Source organism: Cinclus cinclus, chromosome 37 (assembly GCF_963662255.1).
Source record: "Cinclus cinclus chromosome 37, bCinCin1.1, whole genome shotgun sequence".
Taxonomy (NCBI): Eukaryota; Metazoa; Chordata; class Aves; order Passeriformes; family Cinclidae; genus Cinclus; species Cinclus cinclus.
The window spans coordinates 326,119-342,223 of NC_085082.1; the positions used below are offsets into that span (position 1 = coordinate 326,119).

Sequence of the window (16,105 nt, forward strand, 5' to 3'; positions counted from 1 at the left end):
GAATTTGGGGTGGATTTGGGGTCTCAGGTTGAATTTTGGGTGATTTTGGGGTCTCAAGTTGAATTTGGGGTGGATTTGGGGTTTCAAGTTGGATTTGGGGTGGTTTAGGGTGAATTTGGGGTCTCAAGTTAAATTTAGGGTGGGTTTGGTTGTTTTTGGGGTCACAGGTTCAATTTAGGGTGAATTTGGGGTGAATTTGGGTGGGTTTGGGGTCTCAGGTGGAATTTTGGGTGAATTTGGGGTCTCAAGTTGGATTTGGGATGGTTTTGGGTGAATTTGGGATCTCAGGTTGAATTTTGAGTGGATTTGGGTTGGATTTGGTTGTTTTGGGGGCCTCAGGTTAAATTTGGGGTGGATTTGGGGTGTCACGGTGAATTTGGGGTGGATTTGGGGTCTCAAGTTGAATTTGGGGTGGATTTGGGTGGATTTGGGGTCTCAGGTTCAATTTAGGGTGAATTTGGGGTCTCAAGTTAAGTTTAGGGTGGGTTTGGTTGTTTTTGGGGTCTCAGGTTCAATTTAGGGTGAATTTGGGGTGAATTTGGGGTCTCATGTTGAATTTAGGGTGGATTTGGGGTCTCAAGTTGGATTTGGGATGGGTTTGGATGGTTTTGGAGTCTCGGGTTCAATTTAGGGTAGATTTGGTTGGTTTTGGGGTGTCAAAGTGGATTTGAGGTGAATTTGGGTGGATTTGGAGTCTCCGGTTCGATATAGGGTGGTTTTGGGGTGGATTTGGGGTGTCATGGTGAATTTGGGGTGGATTTGGGGTCTCAAGTTGAATTTGGGGGGATTTGAGGTTTCAAGTTGGATTTGGGATGGTTTAGGGTGAATTTGGGGTCTCAAGTTAAATTTAGGGTGGATTTGGTTGGTTTTGGGGTCTCGGGTTCAACTGACGGTGGACTTGGGATGGATTTGGATGGTTTTGGGGTGTCAGGTTGAATTTAGGGTGGTTTTGGGGTGGGTTTGGGTAGGTTTGGGGTCTCAATCTGAATTTGGGCAGTTTGGGGTGGATTTGGGGTGGATTATGGTAGTTTTGGGGTGTCACGGTGGATTTGAGGTGGATTTGGGATGGTTTTGGGATCTCAGGTAGAATTTAGAGTGGATTTGGGTAGATTTGGCACCTCGAGTTAAATTTGGGGTGATTTTGAGATGGATTTGGGGTCTCAGGTTGAATTTGGAGTTTTTTGGGGGTGTTTTTGGGGTGATTTTGGGGTGGATTTCGGGTGACCTCGGCGTCCCCAGACGAGCGGGACGCGGTGCAGAAGAAAACCTTCACCAAATGGGTGAACGCCCACCTGGCGCGCGCCGCCTGCCGCGTCGGCGACCTCTACTCGGACCTGCGCGACGGCTTCGTGCTGACGCGGCTGCTGGAGGTGCTCTCGGGGGAGACCCTGGTGAGGGGACCCGCGCCGGCATCTTCATCTTCATCGTCATCATTGTTGGCATCGTCATCGTTGGCGTCATCGATGTCATCGTCATTGTCATCATTGATATTGTCATCGTTGTCTTCCTCATCATCTTTGTTGCCATGAGTGGCATCATCGTCATCATCATTTTCTGTCATCTTCATCATCATCGTTGATGATATCATCATCTTCATTGTTGACATCATCATCGTTATCGTCGTCATCGTTGTCAACCTCATCTTCATTGCCATGAGTGGCATCGTCACCATCATTTTCTGTCGTCTTCATCATCATCATCATCATTGTCATCGATGTCATCATCGATGTCATCGTCCTCGTTATTGTCGTTGTTGTCAGTGTCATCGTTATTGTCATCAATAATATCGCTGTCGTAGCTGTCGTCATCATCGTTGCCATGAGTGGCATCGTCATCATCATTTTCTGTCATCTTCATCATCGTTGTCATCATCGTTGTCACCATCACTGTTGTCATTGTCATCGTTGTCATCATCGCTGTCATCATCATCATTGATGATATCATCATCTTCATCATTGACATCGTTGTCATCGTTGTCATGCTCATCATCTTCATTGCCATGAGTGGCATCATTGTTGCCATTTTTGGTCATCTTCATCGTCATCGTTGTCATCGTCATCATTGATAACATCATCATCTTCATCACTGGCATCATCATTGTCATTGCTGTCATAGCTGTCATCATCATCGTTGCCATGAGTGGCATCATCATAATTTTCTGTCACCTTCATCATCATCATTGTCATCATCATCATCGTCATCATTGATAACTTCATCATCATCATCGTCGTTGTTGTGTTCATCATCGCTGTTGCCATGAGTGCCATCATCATCATCGTCTGTCATCTTCATCATCATCATCATCATCATCGTCATTGGCTGTCATCATTGTCATCATTGATATCATCATCATTGTTGTCATTGTTGTCATCATCATCATCATCATCATCATCATCATCGTTGCTGAGTGGCTTCATCGTCATCTTTCTCTGTCATCATCGTCATCATCATCATCATCTTCATCATCATCTTCTTCCTCGTTCTCTGCCATCACCAACACGTTCATCGTCATCAACAGCATGAGTGGGATCCTCACTGGCATCATCATCATCATCATCATCATCATCATCAATCATCATCGTTGTCATCATCGTCATCACTGTTGCCATCGCCGTGAGCATTGTCACCATCATCATGAGCATCATCGTCATCTTCATCACCACCATCATCACCATCATCCTCATTGGCAGCATCGCTGTGAGCAGCACCCCCAGTTTGGGCTGAACTGGGACCTCCCCAGCTCCCACCATCCCCAGTTTGAGTTGAACTGGGATCTCCCCATCCCCAGTTTGAGTTGAACTGGGATCTCCCCATCTCCAGTTTGAGGTGAACTGGGATCTCCCCATCCCCACCATCCCCAGTTTGGGCTGAACTGGGATCTCCCCGTTCCCACCATCCCCAGTTTGAGTTGAACTGGGATCTCCCCGTTCCCACCATCCCCAGTTTGAGTTGAACTGGGATCTCCCCGTCCCCACCATCCCCAGTTTGTCCCAGTCCCGCTGTGGTGGCCCAGCAGGTCCCTGTCCCATCCCAGCCGTGTCCCCTCCCCAGCCTCGCCCCACGCGGGGCCGGATGCGAATCCATTCCCTGGAGAACGTGGACAAGGCGCTGCAGTTCCTCAAGGAGCAACGCGTCCACCTGGAGAACGTCGGCTCGCACGACATCGTGGACGGCAACCACCGCCTGACCCTCGGCCTCATCTGGACCATCATCCTCCGCTTCCAGGTGCCACCGGGATGTCCCCACCGCACCTTGTCCCCTCCTCCTGCCACGCCCGGGTGTCCCCTTGACCGTTCCTCCACCAGATCCAGGTGATCAAGATCAAGACCGAGGACAACCGGGAGACACGCTCGGCCAAGGACGCGCTGCTGCTCTGGTGCCAGATGAAGACGGCGGGGTGAGGAGTGGACGGCACCGCCGGGGGGGTCTGGTGACCGCTGGTGACCGCCGGTCACCCCTGGTGGCCACTGGTGACCACTGGTGACCACTGGTGACCCTTGGTGACCCTTGGTGACCCTTAGTGACCGCTGGTGGCCACTGGTGACCTCTGGTGACCCTTGTTGACCTCTGGTGGCCACTGGTGACCTCTGGTGACCCCTGGTGACCACTGGTCACCCCTAGTGACCTCTGGTGACACCTGATGTCCCTTGGTGACTCCGGGTGACCATTGGTCACCCTTGATGACCCTTGGTAACCCCTGGTGACCCCTGGTGACTCTTGGTGGCCATTGGTGACTCTTGCTGACCACTGGTGTCCCCTGGCAACCCCTGGTGACCCTTGGTGTCCCCTAGTGACCACTCTTGACCCCTTGTGGCCCTTAGTGACTTCTGGTGACCCTTGCTGACCCCTGGTGTCCTCTGGTGACCCCTGGTGACCCTTGGCTAACTCTGGTGTCCCCTGATGACCACTGGTGACCCCGGTGACCCTTGGTGTCCCCTTGGTGACCCCTGCTGACCCCTGGTGTCCCCTTGGTGACCCCTGGTGACCCTTGGTGTCCCCCACAGCTACCCCGAGGTCAACATCCAGAACTTCACCACCAGCTGGAGGGACGGCCTGGCCTTCAACGCCCTCATCCACCGGCACCGGTCAGCGCCGGCCGTGGGGTGGACACGGGGAGGGACCTCCAGGATTGTTGGGGTCACCTCGGAGGCTTTGGGGGGGGTCGAGGTGACCGTGTCCACCCCACCCCAGGCCGGATCTCATCGACTTCCACAAGCTGACCAAGTCCAACGCCACCTACAACCTGCAGCAGGCGTTCAACACGGCCGAGCAGCACCTGGGGCTCAGCAAGCTGCTGGACCCCGAGGGTACGGAGGGGTTCTGGACAGCTGTCCGTGTGTCTGTCCGTGTGTCTGTCTGTGTGTCTGTGTGTGTGTGTCTGTCTGTGTGTCCGTGTGTCTGTCCGTGTGCGTCCATGTGTCCGTGTGTCTGTCCGTGTGTCTGTCCGTGTGTCTGTCCGTGTGTCTGTGTGTGTGTGTCTGTCTGTGTGTCCGTGTGTCTGTCCGTGTGCGTCCGTGTGTCCGTGTGTCTGTCCGTGTGTCTGTCTGTGTGTCTGTCCGTGTGTCTGTGTGTGTGTGTCTGTCCATGTGTCTGTCCGTGTGTCTGTCCGTGTGTCTGTGTGTGTGTGTCTGTCCGTGTGTCTGTGTCTGTGTGTCTGTGTGTGTGTGTCTGTCTGTGTGTCCGTGTGTCTGTGTGTGTGTCCGTGTGTCTGTGTGTCCGTGTGTCTGTCCGTGTGTCTGTCCGTGTGTCTGTGTCTGTGTGTCTGTCCATGTGTCTGTCCATGTGTCTGTCCGTGTGTCTGTGTGTGTGTGTCTGTCCGTGTGTCTGTCCATGTGTCTGTGTCTGTGTGTCTGTCCATGTGTCTGTCCGTGTGTCTGTCCGTGTGTCTGTGTGTGTGTGTCTGTCCGTGTGTCTGTGCGTGTGTCTGTGTGTCCGTGTGTCTGTCCGTGTGTCTGTGTGTGTGTGTCTGTCCGTGTGTCTGTCCGTGTGTCTGGGCGTCCGTGTGTCTGTGTGTCCGTGTGTCTGTCCGTGTGTGTGTCTGTGTGTCCATGTGTCTGTGTGTCCTGTCCGTGTGTCCATCTGTCTGTGTCTGTGTGTCCATCTGACCATCTGTCCGTGTGTCCATCTATCCCTCATGTTTCCCTCTGTCCCTCTGTCCCTCTGTCCATCTGTCCCCCTGTCCCTCTGTCCCTCTGTCCCTCTGTCCCCCTGTCCCTCTGTCCATCTGTCCCCCTGTCCCTCTGTCCCTCTGTCCCCCTGTCCCCCTGTCCCTCTGTCCCCCTGTCCCCCTGTCCCTCTGTCCCTCTGTCCCTCTGTCCCCCTGTCCCTCTGTCCATCTGTCCCCCTGTCCCTCTGTCCCTCTGTCCCTCTGTCCCCCTGTCCCTCTGTCCCTCTGTCCCTCTGTCCCTCTGTCCCTCTGTCCCCCTGTCCCCCTGTCCCTCTGTCCATCTGTCCCTCTGTCCATCTGTCCCTCTGTCCCCCTGTCCCTCTGTCCCTCTGTCCCCCTGTCCCCCTGTCCCTCTGTCCCTCTGTCCCCCTGTCCCTCTGTCCCTCTGTCCCTCTGTCCCTCTGTCCATCTCTCCACCCACGCGCTGTGGGGGGTGTCTCCACCTCCGTGCACTTGTGGGTTTGGGTTTTTTTTAATTATTTATTTTTGGAAGCTCTGTTGGTTTTGTTTTTGGTTTTGTTTTGTTTTTTTGTTTTGGGAGCGGGAGGGTCAAGGCCATGGGTGGGACCATCCCTGGTGGTCCTGGAGGGGGGTTCAGGGGGGTTCCTGACCTTCTGACCCCCCCAGATGTCAACATGGAGGATCCCGACGAGAAGTCCATCATCACCTACGTGGTTTCCTTCTACCACTACTTCTCCAAGATGAAGGCGCTGGCCGTGGAGGGGAAGCGCATTGGGAAGGTGGGGCTGGACCTGTCCTGGGGGTCTCCAGGAGGTGTCCACCTCCCTGTCCATCCTTCTGTCCACCCCTCTGTCCATCCCTTGTCCATCCCTCTGTCCACCCCTTGTCCATCCCTCTGTCCATCCCTCTGTCCACCCCTTGTCCATCCCTCTGTCCATCCCTATGTCCATCCTCTGTCCATCTCTTGTCCAACCCTCTGTCCATCTCTTGTCCATCCCTCTGTCCATCTCTTGTCCATCTCTTGTCCATCCCTCTGTCCATCCCCGTGTCCATCCTTATGTCCATCCCTATGTCCATCCCTTGTCCATCCCTTTGTCCATCTCTTGTCTGTCTCCTTATCCATCTTTTTGTCCACTCCTTGGTCCCCCCCACTGTCCATGGATGTCCAATCCCTTGGTCCACCCCTGGGTCCATCCCTTGGTCCGTCCCCAAGTCCATGGATTTTGCGTCCATCCCTCTGTCCATCCCTCTGTCCATCCCCACCTCCCAGGACATCTCACCACTCCTCCCCACCCAACCTCCCCACCCAACCTCCCCACATGGCCGGACCTTGGTGACCCCCACATGGATCTTGGGGGGTTCCTGACCGGACCTTGGTGACCCCCATGTGGATCTTGGGGGGTTCCTGACCGGACCTTGGTGACCCCCACGTGGATCTTGGGGGGTTCCTGACCAGACCTTGGTGACCCCCACGTGGCTCTTGGGGAGCTCCTACAGGACCTCCAAGCCCACCCCAAACCCCTCCAGGTGCTGGACCAGGTGATGGAGATCGCGGCCATCACGGCGCGCTACGAGGCGCTGGCGGCCGAGCTGCTGGCCTGGATCCACCACACCATCACCATCATCACCAACCAGAAGTTCGCCAACTCGCTGACCGGTGTCCAGCAGCAGCTCCAGGCTTTCACAGCCTTCTGCACCCTGGAGAAACCGGTCAAGTGAGGACTGGGTGGGGTGGTGGTGGTGGTGGGGTGGGACCTTGTCCTGGGGGTGGTGGTGGTGGTGGAGAGGTTCCAGTTCAACCCAAACTGGTGACAGTGGGATGTGGTGGTTGGTGGTGGTCATGGTGGTGGTGGGCAGGTCCCAGTTTGGCCCAAACTGGTGGCAGTGGGACTTCAGGGAGGTTGAGGTGGTCCCAGTTCAACCCAAACTGGTGGCGGTGGGACCTCAGGGGATGTTGAGGAGATCCCAGTTCAACCCAAACTGGTGGCGGTGGGACCTCAGGGGATGTTGAGGAGATCCCAGTTCAACCCAAACTGGTGGCGGTGGGACCTCGGGGGGGGGGGTTGAGGTCCCAGTTCAACCCAAACTGGTGGCGGTGGGACCTCGGGGGGGGGTTGAGGTCCCAGTTCAACCCAAACTGGTGGCGGTGGGACCTCGGGGGGGGGTTGAGGTCCCAGTTCAACCCAAACTGGTGGCGGTGGGACCTCGGGGGGGGGTTGAGGTCCCAGTTCAACCCAAACTGGTGGCGGTGGGACCTCGGGGGGGGGTTGAGGTCCCAGTTCAACCCAAACTGGTGGCAGTGGGACCTCAGGGGCACAGCCGTGATGCCCCAGCTGGCACCGGTGGTGACAGGGACCTCCCCACCGGTGCCACCCACCAGGTTCCAGGAGAAGGGGAACCTCGAGGTGCTGCTCTTCACCATCCAGAGCAAACTCCGGGCCACCAACCGCAAACTCTACGTGCCCAGCGAGGGCAAGAGCATCTCCGACATCAACAAGGTGAGGACGTGGAGATGGAGTCCCACCACCCTGGGGGGACACCCCGGTGAGGTTGGGGACCCCCGTGACCGGCCCCGTGTCCCCCCGCCCGCCAGGCCTGGACCTGCCTGGAGAAGGCGGAGCACGAGCGGGAGGTGGCTTTGAGGAACGAGCTGATCCGGCAGGAGAAGCTGGAGCTGCTGGCCCAACGCTTTGACCACAAGGCCGTCATGAGGGAGACGTGGCTCAACGAGAACCAGCGCCTGGTCTCGCAGGTGGGGTGGGGTGGGAGGGGTTGTGGGCGGACTTTCAGCTTGGGGTGGGACAATCCTGGGGTGGGCTGGGGGTGAGGAACAGAGTTTTGGGTAGTGGGACCTCCTTGGGATCCTCCTTGACCAGGAGGAGTGATGGGACTTCCTTGACTGCAGGAAGGGTGGTTGGACTTCCTTGGCCTCCTCCTTGACCAGTAATGGAGTGGTGGGACCTCCTTGGCCTCCTGTTTGACCAGGGGAGGGGTGATGGGACCTCCTTGAACAGAGGAGGGGTGATGGGACCTCTTTGGCCTCCTCCTTGACCACAAGAGGAATGGTTGGTCTTCCATGACCAGGGGAGTGGTGGCTAGACCTCCATGACCTCGTCCTTGATCATGGAGGGCTGCTGGGACCTCCTTGGCCTCCTCATTGACCAGGGGAGGGGTGATGGGACCTCCATGACCAGGGGAGGGCTGCTGGGATCTCCTTGGCCTCCTCATTGACCATGGAAGGGTGGTAGAACATCCTCAACCTCCTCCTTGACCACCAATGACCCCCCCCCCACCGCGCTCCACCTCCCTCCCCTTCAGGACAACTTCGGCTACGACCTTCCGGCGGTGGAGGCGGCCATGAAGAAACACGAGGCCATCGAGGCCGACATCTCCTCGTACCAGGAGCGCATCCAGGTGGTGGTGGAGCTGGCCCTGGAGATGGAGTCCGAGGGCTACTACGACACGCGGCGCATCGGTGCCCAGAAGGACAACATCCTGCGCCAGTGGGCGCTGCTGACCGAGCTGGTCCGCGCCCGCCGCGCCCGCCTCGAGCAAAACCTGGCCCTCCAGAAGATCTTCCAAGAGATGGTCTACATGATCGACTGGATGGAGGAGATGCAGGTGGAGATGGAGGAGATTCGGTGGTGCCGGTGGTGACGTTCTGGCAGCGCCGGCTGATGAGGTTTCTCGTTCTTCTCCAGGTTCTTCTGGTCTCCAAGGATTTGGGGAAGCATCTGTTGGAGGTTGAGGACCTCCTGCAGAAGCACGGGCTGCTGGAGGCCGACATCTCGGCCCAGACCGAGCGCGTCCAGGCCCTCAACACTGCCGCGCTCAAGTTCTCGGAGCTGGAGGGTAACGGGGGACACCAGGGTGGGTGGAGGTGTTGGGTTATGGGAGGGGTCAGCCAAGGTCTTGGTGGGTCATGGAAGGGTCAACCCAAGGTCTTGGTGGGTCATGGAAGGGTCAACCAAAATCCTGGTGGGTCATGGAAGGGTCAGCCAAGGTCTTGGTGGACCATGGAAGGGCCAGCCAAGGTCTTGGTGGGTCATGGAAGGGTCAACCAAAATCCTGGTGGGTCATGGAAGGGTCAGCCAAGGTCTTGGTGGGCCATGGAAGGGTCAACCCAAGGTCTTGGTGGGCCACCTCCGGGAGTCCCCACTGAACCAATGAGGTCAGAAAAGCCCTCTGAGATCTTTGAGTCCGACCCAGGACCTGACCCCAGAGTGCCACGTCCGGTCCTTCCTTGGACCATTCCAGTGACTCCACCACGTCCTGGGACACCCCCTCCCAACATCTAAACCCCTCCTCCCGGCCCAGGCTACCAACCCTGCGACCCCCAGATCATCTGCAACCGCGTCAACCACGTCCAGACGTGCCTGGAGGAGCTGGAGGAGCTGGCGGCCAAGAGGAGGAAGGAGCTGGAGGATTCCCGCCAGCTTTGGACCTTCTTCCAGGAGATGGAGGAAGCCGAGGCCTGGATCCGCGAGAAGGAGAAGATCCTGGCGGCCAAAAGTTGCGGCCGCGACCTCAGCAGCGTCATGACCTTGACCAACAAACACAAGACCATGTTGGGCGAGCTGGGCAACCGCCGAGCTCTGCTGCACCAAACCATGAAGAAAGGCGAGAAGATCCTGGCCAAGAAGTCCTTCAGCTCCGTGGGCATCCAGGAGAAGATGCGAGAAGTTTGCCTGCGCTGGAAGAAGCTGGAGGAGATCACGGGGCTCCACCAGCAGCGCTTGGAGGACGCCATGAACTTCTTCCAGTTCAGCGCCGAGACGGACGACCTGGTGGCCTGGCTGCAGGACATGTACCGCATCGTGTCCAGCGACGATTTCGGCCACGACGACTACTCCAGCCAAGCTCTCCTGCGCAAGCACCGCGCCGTGGTGGACGAGGTGGAGAAGCACCGCGGCGCCGTCCTGTCCCTCCGGAAGCAGCTGGCTCTGCTGGCCCCTGACCACCGGCAAGGCGTGGACGTCCAGATCCGCGTGGTGGAGGTGGAGCAGCTCTACGGGGAGGTGGCCGAGGTGGCCGTGTTGAGGACGCAGTGGTTGCAGGACGCGTTGGCCGTTTACCGCATGTTCAGCGAGGTGCACGCCTGCGAGGTGTGGGTGGATGAGAAGGAGCAGTGGTTGGAGAAGATGGAGGTGCCCGAGGAGCTCGATGAGGTTGAGGTGGTTCAGCACAGGTGGGTGAGGTGGGGTGGGGTGGGACGCCGAGGTCCACTGTGCCGTGGTGGACCTGCCCGTGTGCATCTGCTCAGGTTTGAGAGCCTGGATCAGGAGATGAACAGCGTCATGGGGCGTATCCTGGACGTCAACCAGGTGGTGCAGCAGCTGGTGGATGGTGGCCACCCCAGCTCGGATGAGGTCCGGTCCTGCCAGGACCATCTCAACAGCCGGTACGGACCCAAGATGGACCTTGACCTTCGTGGGGCCTCCTTGGTGAGGGTAACCAAACCTGGAGACCCCCAACGTGTGGTTGTCCCCTGGTGGGATGTCCCTGTGGGGTCCAGGTCTCCAGTGGAATGGTTGAAAACCATTCCAAAACCAAACTAAACCAAACCAAACCCATCCTGGGGGTCCCAAGGTGGACACTGACCTTCTTGGGGTCTCCTTGGTGGGCTTGCCTACAGACCCCAAACCTGTGGTTCTTTATTGGCGGGATGTCCCTGCAGGGTCCTGGACTCCAATGGAATGGTCCAAACCCATCCCAAAACCAAACCAAGCCCATCCTGGTGGACCTTGACATTCCTGGGGTCTCCTTGAAGAGGATAACCAAACCTGAAGACCCCAAACCTGTGGTTGTCCCCTGGTGGGACGTCCTTGTGGGGTCCAGATCTCCAATGGAATGGTTGAAAACCATTCCGAAACCAAACTAGACCAAACCAAACCAAACCCATCCTGGGGTTCCCAAGAGGGACCTTGACCTTCTTGGGGTCTGCTTGGTGAGGATAACCAAACCTGGAGACCCCCAGCCCGTGGTTGTCCACTGGTGGGATGTCCCCATGGGGTCCAAGTCTCCGGGCAACCATTCCCAGCCCATCCCAAGGATTGCTGCCAATCCTGGTGGAATCCATCCCATCTCAGGGGGTCTCACCCCGCTCCTGTCCCCATCCCCAGCTGGAACCGAGTGGTGGAACTGGTGGAGAACAAGAAGAGCCAGCTCAGCTCGGTGCTGAAGATCCAGAACTTCCTCCTGGAGTGCAGCGAGATGAAGGCGCAGGTGCGGGAGAAGAGAAAAGCCATCGAGGCCACCCAGTCCGGTGGCAGCGACCTGGGCGGTGTCCTGGCCTTGCAGCGCCGTTTGTCCACCATGGAGGCTGCCCTGGTGGTCCTGGAACCGCGGCTGGTGGAGCTCCAGCAGGAGGGCGAGGCCTTGGCCGCCGCCCACCCCGGCCGGGCCCTGGAGATCCTGCTGCCCTTCGAGGAGATCAGCGAGGAGTGGGACAACCTCAAGAGAGCCCTGCAAGGTTGCGAGGACACCTTGACCATCGCCGGGCGTCTCCAGCAGTTCATCCAAGACCTGGACAATTTCTTGGGGTGGTTGGTGAAGACCCAAGCAGCCGTGGGTTCCGAGGAGATCCCCGATAGCTTGGCCGAGGCCGAGAGGCTTCTGAACGTCCACGTGGCCCTCAAGGAGGAGATCAACGGCTACGAGGAGGACTACGCCAAGATCCAGGCGGCCAGCGAGCTGCTGGCCCTGGAGGAGATGGAGGTGCCCTACCTGTCCCTCCAGCAGTGGCTGCAGAAGTTGGACGCGGGTTGGGGGAAGCTCCTGCAGAGCTGGGAGATGAGGAGGGAGGTCCTGGTGCAGTCCCACGTCTTCCACCTCTTCCTGCGGGACGTGCAGCAGTGCCAAAACAGCCTCTACAACCAGGTGTGGGAGGAGGGGGTGGGAAGGGCTGGGGAGATGGAGATGATGGGTGGGAGAAGGTGTGGGGTGATGGATTTGGGTGGGAGAAGATTTTGGCTGGTGGGAACAGTTTGAAGAAGGTCTGGGATGATGGAATCGGGTTGGAGAAGGTCTTGGGTGATGGGTTTGAGTGCAAGAAGATTTTGGGTGGTGGGAAGAGTTTGTAGAAGGTCTTGGGTGATGGAGGTGAGTGTTGACAGGTCCTGGTTGATGGATTTGGGTGTGGACAGGTCCTGGTGGATGGATTTAGGTGTGGACAGGTCCTGGTTGATGGATTTGGGCAGTGACAGGTCCTGGCTGATGGATTTGGGTGGGGACAGGTCCCTGTTGATGGATTTGGGCGGTGACAGGTCCTGGTTGATGGATTTGGTTGGGGACAGGTCCTGGTTGATGGATTTAGGTGTGGACAGGTCCTGGCTGATGGATTTGGGTGGGGACAGGTCCTGGTTGATGGATTTAGGTGTGGACAGGTCCTGGCTGATGGATTTGGGTGGGGACAGGTCCTGGTTGATGGATTTGGGTGGGAGCAGCTCCTGCTGGAGCTCCGTTGGCATCGTGGTGACCACCCCAAGACCAAGATCAGTGGTCACCACCCTCCACCCACCCCTTCCCAGGAGACCACGCTGGCTCACGCCGAGCTGCCGGACACGGTGGAAGGGGTGACCAAGGCGCTGAAGAAGCACAAGGACTTCACCACCACGCTGGAGCTGAACCTGCAGAAGGTGCAGCTGGTCCTGCAGGCCGGCGAGAGCCTCCGGCGCCAGCGCAACCTCCACAGCGACCGCGTGGCCGAGGCCATGGAGGAGCTCCGGGCCAAGTAGGTGACCACCGTGGAGACCGCTCTACTCTGACCCACCTGGAGATACCTGCGGCTCCCAGGACCCCAAAAAGATCTATGCAGGACCTCCAAAATTTCCATGTAGGATCACGAAATTCCATGCAGGACCTCAAAACACAACTGAGGACCTCAAAACACAACTGAGGACCTCAAAAATCCATCTGGGACCCCAAAAATCCATGCAGGACCTCAAAAAATTCCATGTAGGATGACAAAATTCCATGCAGGACCTCAAAACACAACTCGGGCCCCCAAACATCCACCTGGGGCCCCAAAACTCCATGCAGGACCTCAAAATTCCACCCAGGACCCCAAAAAATTCCATGTAGGATCCCAAAATTCCATGCAGGACCTCAAAACACAACTGAGGACCTCAAAAATCCACCCGGGACCCCAAAATTCCACGCAGAACCTCAAAATTCCACCCAGGACCCCAAAACTCCATGCAGGACCTCAAAAAATTCCATGTAGGATCACGAAATTCCATGCAGGACCTCAAAACACAACTGAGGACATAAAAAATCCACCCAGGATCCCAAAACACTACCCAGAACCCAAAACCAGAACCCAGGGCCCCAAACTTCCATCCAGCACCCCAAAACTCCTCCCAGGACCCCAAAACACCACCCAGGGCCCCAAACTTCCACCCAGAACCCCAAACTTCCACCCAGGACCCCAAAATTCCACCCAGGACCCCAAACTTCCACCCAGGACCCCAAAACCAGAACCCAGAATCCCAAACTTCCACCCAGAACCCCAAAACTCCTCCCAGGATCCCAAAACACCATCCAGGACCCCAAACTTCCACCCAGGACCCCAAAACCAGAACCCAGAACCCCAGAACTCCTCCCAGGACCCCAAAACTCCTCCCCGGACCCCAAAACACCATCCAGGACCCCAAACTTCCACCCAGGACCCCAAAACCAGAACCCAGAATCCCAAACTTCCACCCAGAACCCCAAAACTCCTCCCAGGACCCCAAAACACCACCCAGGACCCCCCAGAACGAGGACGGAGTTGGATCTGCTGGTGGATCCCAGACGGAACCTTGTGACTCAGTTTCCCCTTTGAGGGGAGGTTCAGGGGTTTTGAGGGTTTAATTAGGGCTTAATGAAGGGTTAATTAATTAGGGGTTAATTAAGGGGGTCCCACACCCCCCCCCCCCCGCAGGAGCCAACGCAACCATCAGCTGGCCCAGGAGTGGACGCGGCGGCTCCAGGACCACCTCGAGCTCCAGAGGTTCCTCCAGGATTGTCGCGAGGTCAGACCCGGCCTCCCGAGACCCCACCCCAAAATAAAAAAACCCCTGAGACCCCACCCCCAAAAAAACCCCTGAGATCCCACCCCAAAAAAACCTCTGAGACCCCACCCCAAAATAAAAACCTGAGATCCCACCCCCAAAAAAAACCCTTGAGATCCCACCCCAAAAAAACCCTGAGACCCCACCCCAAAAAAAAATAAACCTGAGACCCCACCCCAAAATAAAAAAAAAACCGAGATCCCACGCCAAAAAAAAAAAAACCTGAGATCCCACCCCCCAAAAAAAACCCCTGAGATCCCACCCCAAAAAAAACCCTGAGACCTCACCCCAAAATAAAAAAACTTGAGATCCCACACCCAAAAAAAAAAAACCTTGAGATTCCACCCCAAAATAAAAAAACTTGAGATTCCACCCCAAAATTAAACCTGAGAACCCACCCCAAAAAAACCCCTGAGACCCCACCCCAAAATAAAAAAAACCCGAGATCCCACCCCCCAAAAAAAACTTGAGACCCAACCCCAAAATAAAAAAAATTGAGACCCCACCCCAAAATAAAAAAAACTTGAGACCCCTCCGCAAAAATAAAAATCCCTGAGACCCCACCCCAAAAAAACCCTGAAATCCCACCCCAAAAACACCCCCTGAGACCCCACCCCAAAAAAAAAAACAAACCGAGATCCCACCCCCCCAAAAAAATAAACTTGAGATCCCACCCCCCAAAAAAAAACTGAGACCCCCCCACCCCAAAAAAACCCCCTGAGACCACACCCCAAAATAAAAAAAAAACCTTGAAATCCCACCCCCCCCCAAAAAAAAAACCCTTGAGACCCCACCCCAAATAAAATTCCCGGGGGGCTCCAGGTTCCCCTGCAGGTTTGGGGTTTTCGGACCCCCCCGGGGTCACCTCCAGGATTAGGGTGGGGTTTGGGGTGGGGGGACCCCAAAAATTTCCCCTGAAGTTGGGTCAGGCGGTCCCAAAAAACCCCAAAGATTTTGGGGGGGGGGTTTCAGCACTGAGACCTGCCCGGTCCCCCCCGGAAATTCCATCACCCCAAAAATGTCCTCGCATGGATTTGGGGTGGGATTTGGGGGGTCCCCCCCACGTTACCCCCAGTCCCTTCCTGGGGGAGCTCCCGGGGGATTTGAGGGTGGATTTGGGAGATTTTGGGGGGGATTGGGGAGATTTTGGGGGGGATTGGGGAGATTTTGGGGTGGATTTGTGACATTTTGGGGTGGGCTTGTGACATTTTGGGGGGATTTGTGACATTTTGGGGTAGATTTGGGACATTTTGGGGTGGGTTTGTGACATTTTGGGGGGATTTGTGACATTTTGGGGTAGATTTGGGACATTTTGGGGTGGGTTTGTGACATTTTGGGGGGATTTGTGACATTTTGGGGTGGGTTTGTGACATTTTGGGGTGGGTTTGTGACATTTTGGGGGGATTTGTGACATTTTGGGGTGGGTTTGGGAGATTTTTGGGGTGGATTTGGGAGATTTAGGGGTGGATTTGGGACATTTTTGGTTGGATTTGTGACATTTTGGGGTGGATTTGGGACATTTTTGGGGCAGATTTGGGACATTTTGGGGTGGATTTGGAGTTTTTGGTTGGGTTTGTGACATTTTGGGGTGGATTTGGGACATTGTGTGGTGGATTTGGGACATTTTGGGGGGGTTGAAGCATTTTGGGGTGGGTTTGGGACATGTTGGGGTAGATTTGGGAGATTTTGGGGTGGATTTGGAGATTTAGGGGTGGATTTGGGACATTTTGGTTGGATTTGTGACATTTTGGGGTGGATTTGGGACATTTTTGGGGCAGATTTGGGAGATTTTGGGGTGGATTTGTGACATTTTGGGGTGGGTTTGGGACATTTTGGGGTGGATTTGGGAGTTTTTGGTTGGGTTTGTGACATTTTGGGGTGGATTTGGGACATTGTGTGGTGGATTTGGGACATTTTGGGGGGG

At 56.3% G+C, this 16,105-nt stretch overlaps 2 protein-coding genes across 2 annotated transcripts in view; one reads left to right on the top strand and one right to left on the bottom strand.

Annotated features, from left to right (window-relative positions):
* Positions 1–14,803, top strand: part of SPTBN4 (spectrin beta, non-erythrocytic 4) — a 15,057-nt gene extending 254 nt beyond the window's left edge. Inside the window, exons 2-17 of the mRNA XM_062512440.1 lie at positions 1,240–1,391; positions 3,052–3,225; positions 3,306–3,397; positions 4,005–4,085; positions 4,192–4,307; positions 5,795–5,907; positions 6,656–6,843; positions 7,509–7,626; positions 7,722–7,880; positions 8,447–8,749; positions 8,830–8,980; positions 9,446–10,316; positions 10,392–10,529; positions 11,251–12,007; positions 12,658–12,860; positions 14,052–14,803. Coding sequence (XP_062368424.1) covers positions 1,240–1,391; positions 3,052–3,225; positions 3,306–3,397; positions 4,005–4,085; positions 4,192–4,307; positions 5,795–5,907; positions 6,656–6,843; positions 7,509–7,626; positions 7,722–7,880; positions 8,447–8,749; positions 8,830–8,980; positions 9,446–10,316; positions 10,392–10,529; positions 11,251–12,007; positions 12,658–12,860; positions 14,052–14,217 — 3,782 coding nt within the window. The 3' untranslated portion in view covers positions 14,218–14,803. The remainder of the gene's footprint in view (positions 1–1,239; positions 1,392–3,051; positions 3,226–3,305; positions 3,398–4,004; positions 4,086–4,191; positions 4,308–5,794; positions 5,908–6,655; positions 6,844–7,508; positions 7,627–7,721; positions 7,881–8,446; positions 8,750–8,829; positions 8,981–9,445; positions 10,317–10,391; positions 10,530–11,250; positions 12,008–12,657; positions 12,861–14,051) is intronic.
* The window catches only part of STRN4 (striatin 4), an 8,037-nt gene continuing 6,493 nt past the window's right edge, over positions 14,562–16,105 (bottom strand). Inside the window, exon 4 of the mRNA XM_062512441.1 lies at positions 14,562–14,567. Within this exon, the coding sequence (XP_062368425.1) occupies positions 14,562–14,567 (6 nt within the window). The remainder of the gene's footprint in view (positions 14,568–16,105) is intronic.